Genomic DNA, 12,357 nt, shown 5'->3' with positions numbered 1-12,357 from the left:
AATGTAATATTTTAATAATTAATATATATATATATATGCATATATATAATTAAGGTTAACGATAAAATATATTAATAATGAATGTATATTAATTAATTAATAATTAACGAAAATAATGAAATTTTTTTATTGTAATTAAATTCAAGAATTCTAAAAATATAAAATAAATGTAAAAAAACATATTAGATTTATCGTCTAATATACACCTTGCCTGCGATAAGTAAAATTATGTACGTAACATTTTGTTGAAATATATACCTATTTCACGAGTAAAAGATTGTGCGTGACGTGTCAAACTTTGAAATAAAAAAACTTCTGGTACGGATAACTTCTGTGCAGATTTCTGATAACCCAACGTTTCTATTTTACAAAGAGAAATTTTAAAAGTAAACGCGAACTGCGAGCTATTTTATTGAAAAGGAGAATTAACGTCCAAAGAGGACGTATATTCATAAAAGGTAAGGACAGTGTTTAAACAAATCTACAGATGAAAAAGAAAATTGAAAATTATTTCTTATTTCTGTTTTATCCAATCCAAATAAGAAGTAACAAAAAAAAAACACGTTTATCCAAACATCAAAGTTAGTAAAATTTAATGATTTCAGAAAACATTTAATTATTAAGAACAATTTACACTTTCGATTATTATTTATTATTTTAATAATTTAATTGTTAATATTTATCGACACTATCGACCAATGACATCAACGTGGCAGAACATCGGAAAATATTGTAAAATATATCGTCCATAAAATATACAAAAGCTCGAAAGCCTTCGCTATCGATCACTAAAAGCTAACGCTCGTACGATTTCAACGATCGACCGCGTACCCTAAATGTCGCAAATAATGAAAGAGGAAAATTTACCGGTAATATCCAATGTCCGCGAAACGAACAACGCTTTGACATTCGCCGTTCGGTCGGCATCGATCGTCGAAAGCGGCGCGGCTCGAGGCCTCGTAAAAAGGGAAATAATAATTTCACGGACACAAGAGAAAAATCGATATTATAGTACCTACGTAAGCGTTTTAGCGGGCACAGAAATTTTCCTTTTTTTTTTCTTCTAAGCGAACCGATAGCACAGCTACATGACGAGGGGGAAAAGAGGACGAGGTGAAAGGGGATGAGACATTCCGAGAATACCGAGAATAACGTTCAGGGGGCAATAAAGAGATAATGCCGAGCTTTCAGAAACGAAGAGAACGTCCCCCTGGTAAGTTCTTAACGGAACGTTCCAACGTTCCTGAGAACCTTCTATCCTCGAACGAGGCAATTACAGGCCGTGGTTTACCGGTCGCGTTTACACCCGCTAGCCCGCTGCCTTAGTACAGAGCTAAACCCCCGTGCGATCGTAAACTCGGCTGACGGAGGGGGGGGGTTCAACCTCTTTGGTATTGGCCGTTCGATATCTCGAACAGCTAGCCTGCTACAGCCGGAGTTCCGCTCCGCGTCGTCAAACCTGACCCCTTTTCCGGGTGTCGTCGCGAGGTTAAACGGCGGACGAAGCGGACGCATTCGTCGACGAACTCGCAAATAAACTATCATTCGAGTACGTGGTTCGAATTAATCCAAGATTTTTTGGAAATTTGGATTTTTTTTTTTTTTTTTTAAATCGTACTGGGATCCAAATGGGAAATTGCAATAGTTCGTAAAAAAAACTTCACTCTGTTTTAAATTTTCGGTAATATTGTCGAATCTAAATGGATGACGAACAATAAGTAGAAAGAAGTAACATGGGACTAACGGAAAGATTGAAAATGAATTATTGAATATTTAAAGATAGTGTCTTTTCATTATACATGTTGCAAAGCCATTAATTATGTAAAATGGATTATATAATTATAGAGTTATTATTAAAAGAATTATTATTAAAATATAATTACGAATCGACAGTATTTTTCCTATATATACAAGTTGGAAATATATGTGTTCCATTAAGGTCCATTATACTGAAAAATTATTCGGTTCTCAATCATCGTAAACCATTAAATATTCGTGCATGGTAAATATTTTAATTTCTTTAAAATGCACATTTCGAAGATACAAATCATAGCGAACACTCGTACGTGGATATATATATATATTTTTTTTCTATATATGTATAATGTTTTAATGTAGGCAAACAGGAATAATGTGTTAAAACCGTATTAAACCAGATATATCGTAAAATATCAAAACGTCGAATATTTCTCCGAAAGGGAGCAACGATTTTAAATACTAGCTTAAAACATGAAATGAAAAAAGGGATTTCCTCTGATTCAGTTTCGTATCGTGGAATCGACGATTTCGTGCATTAGCTTTTACACTGACAACCAGTTATCGAAATTTTTCTCTCACTTGTCAGACACTTGATAATGTTTTTCAGAAGAAGTTAAACAAAAGAGATCTTGGAGTATTTTTTTTCGAGTATTTCATTCAAATAATAGTCTGTTCCAGTCTGTTCTCCAACTGACAAACCATAAAGACAAATAAATAAAAATTTTCACAATTGTTCCACGATGTTCTTCATAACTCCGAGAGGCACGTTTATTGAGTTATTTCTGTTACTTCAAATTCGCAACACATTCGATACTGGTAAATTATCTCCGACACGGTGCAAACATGAAAATAGCCGGGTTTCTTGGAAACGCGATAGAAAAAGTTGTTAATCTTCCGGCAGGTTTTCATCGAGTTCCTTACTTTGTCGAAGTTGCGAAACATTTCAAGCGTGATTAATACATTGCATAAATTAAATAGTCCTTTCTGTTTTTTTCTCGCTCATACTTTCGACGAAGGTTATTAATGACCAAACTGCGGACAAACTTTCGAAAGATAAAGCAATCAGCGATTTTAACTGGTTCACCAAATGGTGAGGCTATTGATTATGCAGCCTGCCATTTAACAACTCTATCCGACGAGGATCGTGATAAAGTGAAGAAGAGGGAGGAAGAAGGAAAGAAGAACTGTTCAATATTCCCAACGATCGAATTTTATAACGTTCCCGTACACTATTCTCCGTACTTTGTTTGCAATTTTACAATTAATTTCCGCGGCGCGCGGCCAAGTTATACGTAGGCGAGTGTAAATTCGCTGGTGAACTTCGCAACGAACTTTAGATTACAAATTTGACGGTGTTAACGACTTTATTAATGTATCGACATCGACGGAAGATCAATTTCTATCGCGTGTATACATATATATATACATATATATATATGTATTTGCAATTTTACGTAATTACTCACTTTTTTGTTAATTGAACGAATATAATATTTACTTTCAAGAGTTTTTTCTTTTCTTAATATTCTACGATTAGGTGTGACAGTAGTGACTGACAATGAGACAACATTCTGTTATACTGATATTATTTTTGAAACATGTCAGAAGCTTTTATTATGATATAATTGACGAAGAATCAAAGATACCGCGAATGTTTAGAATTTTATTTAATTATTTGTTTTTATGTTGTCGAATGTACGAATTAAAATTAAGAAATTAAGGTAATTTTTGAATATTCTGAAGTTACATCTTAAAGCGAGAGAGTAATGTTATATCGATATGTTTAAAATATGTATATTGAAATATATGTAATGTGTTGAATTATATGTACATATGTGTGCTATTAGTGTTGGAATTTTGGAATTTTTGACGTGAAACATCAATGATGGTGAAAGATTAATTTCAATTACGAATATATTTGGAATTTTACCTACGTAATTTACATAATCGAATACTATAAATAAACGACAATCTTTGTTTTCAAAATTCTTTTTCAACTAACAATGAAAAAACAGTGTGTACTGATAAAAGTTTTTAAGAACATAGATACATGTACAAATATATGTAACTTAACAACTTTTTAATATCTAAAACTTTGCTTAATTATTCATTTTTATTTCAATCGAACGTTATTAATACAAGACGACCTTTACTTTTACTAACTGCAAGATAATCTTTGCTTTTTAAAATTCTAAAATCGGTATGATGTATCCTTAAAATACATTAGAAGCTTTTAAAAACATATGTATATAAGTATAATACATGCTGAGTAACTAATTTTAGAATTTTTTAGAATATAGTATATGTGTAATACTAACAAGTAACAAGTAGATAGAAAAGAAACACTAAGAAATAGATATTTTTTACTACTTTACTCTCTACAGCAGACGTGGGTTCAATTTTAATTAACGTTCTTTTTTTTCTCATTTTTCTGTTTGCAGCAAACGCGAAGCCATTGACTTTCGATGAAGTGTACAATCAAAGTAGTCCGACAAACTGTACAGTATACTGCGGTGGACTAACAAATGGACTAACAGAAGAATTGATGCAAAAAACTTTCTCGCCTTTTGGATCCATCCAAGAGATTCGTGTATTCAAGGACAAAGGTTATGCTTTCATCAGGTGAGCATTGCATTTTCTTCACGTAACAATTTATAAAAGTTTCATATTCCTTCTTTGTAATTGGAAAAACGACAAACAAAGTGAAAGTATTGTAATAAAATATTATTGTACAATAAAACAAAAATATAGAAGTATAGAATGAAATAAAATAAAATATATATGGTATCTCAAATGAATAAAGTTTATGCAATTAAAAATGTGATTAAAAATGCGAGGATTGTGAGAACATTCGTGTGTTTCAAATTAAAATTTAAAAACGCGTCTCTTTTGTATCTTCTCTCTTTTTGTATAATTTCGTACGTCAATAGTGAGGACAATTAACTAACTACTATTATAGAATTAACCAAATAATTAATATGATATAGAATTAATATAGAATTATATAATATATAATATATATTTCTAATATATAATATATTTCTATATAATTAATATAGAATTAACCCAATAAATTCTCCATAAATAAGAGAATTAAAAAGTCCTTTGAAGTACTCATGCAAAATTTCTTCATGAACAAATTTACTATCAACAAAAGTCTGAAATAACATGTCATTGAAAAATGTCAATTTCAAAACTACAATATAACATCGCGCTCAACATGATATCAAATCTTTATTCGATGAAGTTTTGGGAAATTAATAACATACGCGAGGATCATGCTCTGCAGAACCTATCGAAAACCAGAAATCTTCCATAAATAAAGATGTTAAAAGATTCTTCTAAAGTATGTTTACGGCACTTTCACAATCTCAATCGAGGAAAACCTCAAACAACACGATATTGAAAAATTCTGTTTCGAAAGAACTACAGGGTAATGATACAGCGTGCAATAATTATCAACTGAAAACTTTCCCACCGTGAAATCCTAGTAAAGTGTAATTTTCTTTTTCTCTATCTCCCTCTCTCTCTCTCTCTCTCTCTCTCTCTGTCTGTCTTTCTTTTCTTTTTATTTCACGACCAAGTTTCCCTGGTGGTTTAACAATTGTTTTAGAAAATTAGCGGTTTACGAAACTTGCACGAGGACGGGCGCAACGTGCGCGCCGGTTCTTTCCAAACTTATTAATTTCAAAAGTTTCGCTCGGCGGTGAATGTACAGCCCCAACGATCTCTCGATTCCTCTCGGTCCCCGAGGACAGTCCCCGCATTGTTGTTGAAATGTCGTGGTGATACACGTTACGTGTAATATCTCGCGGAGGTGTCAGCGCGACAGGAAGTCCCTAAGGTAGCGCCGAAGTACATACATACATACATACAGAGCCGTCGCAGTCGGAGATCATCGCGCGGAAAGAAAGCGAGCAGCAAAACTGGGAATTAAGCTGATCGATAGAAAAAGTTCTCGCGTACAACGCCTCGGTTCTCAGGCAATAAATTTCTCACGCTGAAGCCGGATTTCCTTCCTTCCTTCCGGCCGGGACACAGAAAACCTTCGAGGCCGGCCGGTCTAATTGCTGGATATCGTTAAAGTTATTAGTTTTGCACAAACTGAGAATATCGTAAGAGTATAAAGTTATTGTTGCTTCTTCTTGGAAATAACTCCTTTTTTTAGAAGTTTGTCAATTGATATTTCCTTTCAACGATGTACGTTCTGTTATTCTATTTCGAATTTACAAGTTTTGTTATAGTTTGTTATAGTTACAAGTGAATAATGAGATGCAAATAATTGGCAAAGTGTAAATTCATGGAAAATAGTGAAATGGTAAAACTTGTGCAAGAAGTTGAAAGACGGAAGAATATTTTGTCAGGCGACAAAGAAATAAAGAGAAATTTATACTGCGAATTATCAATACTATATAATAATTAATGTATTAATAATAAGGTACAATAAATTCCCGAAAAATGATAAAATAATTAAAAAAAAAAAGTGATAAAACTGGTGCAAGATATTTTTAAGACGACGAGAGAATAACAAAAATTTGAAAATATACTGCGCACAATAAACTGCTAATGTTACAATCATAATTTTCGGAATTTACATCAAGATATTTATTTAATTTGGCAATACTTTTCGAAAATTAAATTATTAATCTATCATTTCGTTTCCACGTACTTTACTTGTTAATACTATCAATGAATCCGTACAATAAAACGATTGGTTTTTCGAAAAAAGAAGTAACTATTACATATCGATATTGTAATTTAATTCAATTTTATAACGGATGTCTATACTCCTCGTCTCCCAATTATTGGATGCATCACGCAAACATCCGCATTCCAGTTTCCGCGAAAAAAACATAAAAGATGGAACGAAACTTGGAGGAAACTTGCTAATCGGCTCGGTTGTAAAAATCGGACGAGGAGAGGACAAAAGCGCAGAACGAAACGCAAAGAAGAGGGACGCTTAATGGAACGGATGGAAGGGACGATAAATTTGCTTAAACAGATATCGACGTAAGGAACGCGCAGTTTAATTAACCGTACTTTACCGCCGATTTAATAAAATTGCCGAAAGTATCAATCCGAGCCAAAGCGTGTTCCCTTTTGCCAAATCTCGGTTGGCAAACCTCGGAAAATCGAAAAGCAAGGAGGAAGGATGCGTCACGGCGAAGTTTACCCGAGAGTGCGCTGATAACACGATGATGTCTTTAGCCGAACTTTTGGCATCTGACAGCGATGCAATGATGCTTTGAAAATTGATGGCTGATTCCGGAATGCAGCCAAAATCACTTGCGTATTCAATCGATATCGCGGAATGCCGCGGTACGTCATACCGGCCCGGAGTGAAAATAACCATGACTCCGCGATTTCCAGAAGACTCACCACGCGCCACTATCGAGAACTGTCTCTCGTTTGCCTTCGAGCAAATTGCGCACGATACAATGAAGAATTTTCACACGTTTGATTAGCTCCGACTTTCGATTCGAAATCGTCACGCGGACGATAAAGACGATTTGTCACTTCTAACGCAACGATTAACGTTATTTCTATTCGGCTGTTTCTACAGCAACAACATTAATACAAAATTCTTTAACAATGTGACCGGTGCCAAGGCAAAGTCTCGTTTATTATAAATAACGTTTCGTAATAAAAAAAAAAATTGATTTCCCAATTTATTAAATACCTCAACTCGTCTTTTCTCTCCTCGTCTCATTCAGTTCCCGTGATTTATTGTTAATGAACAGGTAACGACAACTTATCTGGCAATCTAGCCTACAATACAATTCATCAGAACGATGATTAGCGTAACAGAAATCCGCGCGATCATCCTATCATTGTTTCCATCAATGCGCCCGTAATAAGACGCCATTTATAACCTTCGCAATTTTTTCCACCTTCTCGTACTTTGCCGTATAAATGCACATACATATATATATATATATGTACCTATACAAAGAGCAGACAATGCACGTTCCAATAATTGAATTCTATTGTCAAGAAAAATAGAGGCCGACTCGGCGAGTAACGACTTGGACGACTCAAAGAATTGTTTCTGATTCACGGCTAATGCCTTGGCAGCTCCGTAGTATGTACATACTTATGCAAGGGAAAGAGAGTGTGTATATCGTTCTCTGATCGCTAATCATATTTACCGTTTTGCTCGTCCCTTCCTCCCGTCTCTTTCCAATTCCTTTGCTTTGCACGTTAGAGTAACGTATGTACATACGTCTGTCACACACGCACGCCCCCCGTGGCAGCCAATCACATGTTCGAAAGTTCACGTGCCACGCTTATCGCGCAATAACCGTACACATCATCACGCAATACTCTCTGAATGTCCATTTCGCGATTAACCATTGTTAGAGTTCAGCATGGCGATATTTTGCGTGACAGAAGGACGATCGTAATGGACGTGAATAACGAAGCTCGAAGGATCAGGCGAGAAGCATTTTCACTTTCCGGTGGCTCGAAAGAGTCAGCATGCACGGAGAACTCCCACGCACGCGCGCGCGTTATGTGAAATATATATATATATATATATATCCAAATTTGAACATTTATCAACACACTGTATTGGTAATGGATATTTGAAACCAAATTGGAAATGAATTTATTGCGAATATATTGTACGTAGATTGTTCAGATACTTGGAGCACCGTTTGAATGAAATAGATTTCATAGAGTTTCTTGAAATAGAGTATAAATTTCTAGAGATTTCTAGAATATATTTTAAACAATCAATTACAGTGTCGATACTTTAAATTACAATTTAAGTTTACTTGTTAAATGATATGATGAAACGATATATCATTATATTATTATTATAATAATATTAAATTTAAAGATATTTTAAATAGTTTCTTTACTCAACGATCATTATTTCTTTTGAAACTCTGGCCTGCTCCAAATTTCTGAACGGGAGTGTGTTTAATAAAAAAATTCATAACAGAGGATAACTAATCATCACAAGGTGTAACAAATATTTTTAAAACTGTATATTGAATATTAAGATTCATTTCGTACAATTGATAATTGGCTGTGATCTCCGCGAAATACATACCTGAATTAAGTATCTTGTAGTTTCTACTTATATGCGTTTTATATACTGACCGATATATCTTACTACAATGTCAAAAAATTTTCAAAATGTTTTATGTGACATAGTATGAACATAGTATCTAGTCTACTGTTAGTGTTCGAATGCTTTCGTATGTCACTGCGTATTTTTAAGAACTCATAAATGTAAATACTGTTTCCTATAAACAATTACTTCGTAACAGTAAATGTTCAAACTCCCTACAAATAGTGATTTTGTCATTCTCTCGACATTCTGTACATTCGCATACTTCTTAAAGTCAATTTCCTCAAACGAACGGATAATTTCGAACGAAAATTTGTCTCGATGCCACATACGTTCTGTACTTCTTGCAGCATATGATTTATAACAATTTATTCAATAATAAACCAAATTAGCAGAATATAGCAACAACAAATAAACGATAATAATTGTGGGTGTCCAGAGAGGCATTAAGGTGTAAAGTTTCTCTGATTTGTCTAGAATTCCCACCTACACTGGAAAATTTTTAATTCGTAATAAACACAATAAATAAACAGCAAAACCGGTGGGTGTCAAGAGAATATTAAAGTACAAGCGAAATTTGTCCCCGGATTCCCTCCCACGCTGCAAAATACTTGACTCGTTCCTCGTCAATCAAATGAACTATATACATTTTATTTATAGAACGAAACATTTAATTTTTGCAAAATATTTACGATAAACATAGATCCTTATGTTACGTTCGAAACATTTTTTTAATAACGATATTCAATAATATTCACCTTACTTTAATGAAATATCTACGACAATAGAACATAGAAACTTTCCAATCCCCTGCGACGATCAAATAATCCATTGCAAAAAAGTAGCAAAAAATGAATAGAACAATACATGGAAAACAACTGAAAGCATCCAACTACACAAAAGAATTCAAGACTTTCACCAGCAAACACCACAACTTTAACAATAGGAAAGAAGGAATAATTATCACACGCCTAAGCTGACACATGAACACAAAATTAAAAAAACACCACCCACCTGCACTCATTGCAATAACCATCCACTAACAATAACCCACATACTGCACGAATGCCACACCACAGACAGAAATACAGAATCAACGCAAACATAAACCTGACTTCTCAAAATCACAGACAAAGAATATTAAAATATCTCAAAAACATAAACTACTGCACACATATCTAATGGCACCGTCGTCGCTAATGCAACATTAAAGAAGAAAAAGAACATAGAAACAAGAAGTCAGAAATATTAAAAACAGAAAGAAACAGAAAAATCACCAGGTTAAAATACGACGAGACTTCTCAGCTATGAATTCGAATAAAACGAACTAGAAACAGTCTGAGAAGACAGATTCAAAACAAGCAACGTTTACTGAATAAAAAGATGAGAAAGAAAAGGAAAGACTCTTTCTCCGTGCTCTTGTTCCGGGTTCGACTTGGGTCGACGTTTCTCACCCAGCTAGCGACGTTTCTATACTATTCAGTATCATTCTTCTTTCTTGTAGTCGCGCCGGTGTGTAGCAACCCCCTGTTACCCGTGGTATCTCTCGGCGTGTCTTCTGCAGTTCCGCCACCCGTGGACAATGTCCGACGTTTGGATATCTTCCGTCTAATTGCTCTTCCTTCTTCCATTCTTCTATAGTCAGAAACCCCGGAAACGAATATCTCCGGATGACGTATGAACTTACTCCTGGATATAGACTGTATAGACGGCGGCGGCAGGGAATGGTAAAGAAGCGTGAAAGAGGGAGAGAGAAAAGAGAGAAACGAGAGAAAAGAGGAAAAGGAAAGAAAGAAAAGGGGAGAAAAAAAAGAAACAGAGAAAGAGAGAGAAACATAGGGGGGGGGGGAGAAAAGAGTGAGAAAAATGAAGGAAGAAAAAAAGACAGAAAGAGAGAGAGAGAGAGAGAGAGAGAGAGAGAGAGAGAGAGAGAGAGAGAGAGAGAGAGAGGTCCTTTCTTTTCGATGAAAAGAAAGAATCTTATCTACTGCTGGTTATCGGCCGGGCTTTCGACTCCATGTGAGAACGAGGGGATGGCAGAAAAGGGGTTGGTTGCTGACGATGACCATCCTTCGTCGTACTCGAAAAGACGTGGACGGAGAATGAACTTCTGGACGGGGTTCCTATTGTGCAGTCCCGGGCGAGGATGTTAAAAGTGACCTAATCTCTCGATAAATTCGATGATTTTTCGTCGGCCCTTGCTGGCAGCCGGTGTCGTATTCGTCAATCCACGATCGAGCTCTCGTGAGACGCTCGAGCGACGAAAATTGATCGAATTTTGTTGGGGAACGTGCTTGGAATGGACAGCCCCGATAGCTGATATATACGTTTTAAAATAACTGGATATGTGATACGAGCATTGAAAGTGCTACGAGTATTTTCAATTTTCGTCTCTAAATGTCAGCCTGCTCCTCGTCTGCAGCGTTTCCTGCCTTGATATTTATTAATTCATTAATTTAATTTTTATATTTATTGAACTTTATGAACGAGAGAATGGCATTGATTATGGACAATGCTGTTTGGACGCCGCAATTATAATTGTCATTCTGACAGGATAACAAATACGTCTATAACAATGTTAATTAAAATAAAACTCGTGAAAGTATTTGAACATTGCTCATACGAGAGTTTTATAAATGCATTTTTTTGTAATTTCATTAACGCTATAATCGTAAAACAATTGAAAATGCACATATCTAGAGAAGATACACATTCATATTGGTCTGTGATCGATAATTTAACGATATTAAAACACTTCTCTATAATAATCGAACCTGCCTTTTTAATAAAATTTTTCATTCGTCACGATATGATATAGAGTTTATCAGTAGCTTTTTACCTATTCCAATTTGAATTCAATTGCGAAACAACTAATTGTAACAACTAACCGCAATGAAATTCGTAATTAAAATTGTTCTCATATAGGTACTGAAAGTTATAACAACGCGATTCACCTCCGTCCGTTTCTTCCGATTGTCAGTAAAATTATCAATGAAACATTATTTTGCCCTGCACAGACAAAGCTTTCGAATCGAATAAATACGAGACAAATTCCTCCGGACAAGAAAATCATCAATTTATCCGTACGCGTAATTGAATATTTCACAAAACGCATTGTCCATTGCAAGAATTTATACCTACAAACCTGAATCCCAGCCTCGTTCCTCGAGAAACAATAAAGTTTCCATTTCTTTGTGCAACGTTGTACTCATCGAACAATTCAAAGGTATACGAAGAAAAAGAAATAACTGCCATAAAAGAAATCATTTTTCAGTCAGAGTTACCACTCAATTCTCACAAAGAATGCCATTTAAAATCTTTCAATACGATCTACGATACAGCATCCACCGTACACGAATACTAACATATAATGCACAAAAGATTCCATACAGAATGAAATTACAAATAATAAGGTGATATACAGTGGGATATCCTGCAACGAACGAACGCCATAACGAACAGTTTTTCTCATTGAATCAAAACGCTTACAACGAACGCGGAGAAACACAATCGACCATTGT

At 34.8% G+C, this 12,357-nt stretch overlaps 1 protein-coding gene across 5 annotated transcripts in view; it reads left to right on the top strand.

The window, feature by feature from the left end:
- Positions 1 to 12,357, top strand: part of LOC122535432 (nucleolysin TIAR) — a 103,168-nt gene that overhangs the window by 72,108 nt on the left and 18,703 nt on the right. For all 5 annotated transcript variants that reach the window (XR_006308168.1, XM_043666965.1, XM_043666966.1 and 2 more), the window contains exon 5: positions 4,200 to 4,380. Coding sequence is in view for 4 of the 5 variants with exons in the window: in XM_043666965.1 (XP_043522900.1) it covers positions 4,200 to 4,380 (181 nt within the window). In the remaining variant the exon portion in view is untranslated. The remainder of the gene's footprint in view (positions 1 to 4,199; positions 4,381 to 12,357) is intronic.

The sequence above is a fragment of the Frieseomelitta varia genome, unplaced genomic scaffold (genome assembly GCF_011392965.1).
Source record: "Frieseomelitta varia isolate USP_RPSP 00005682 unplaced genomic scaffold, Fvar_1.2 scaffold_716, whole genome shotgun sequence".
In the NCBI taxonomy this organism is placed as follows: Eukaryota; Metazoa; Arthropoda; class Insecta; order Hymenoptera; family Apidae; genus Frieseomelitta; species Frieseomelitta varia.
The sequence above is the reverse complement of the archived record's forward strand: the minus strand, read 5'-3'. Positions and strand labels throughout refer to the sequence as shown.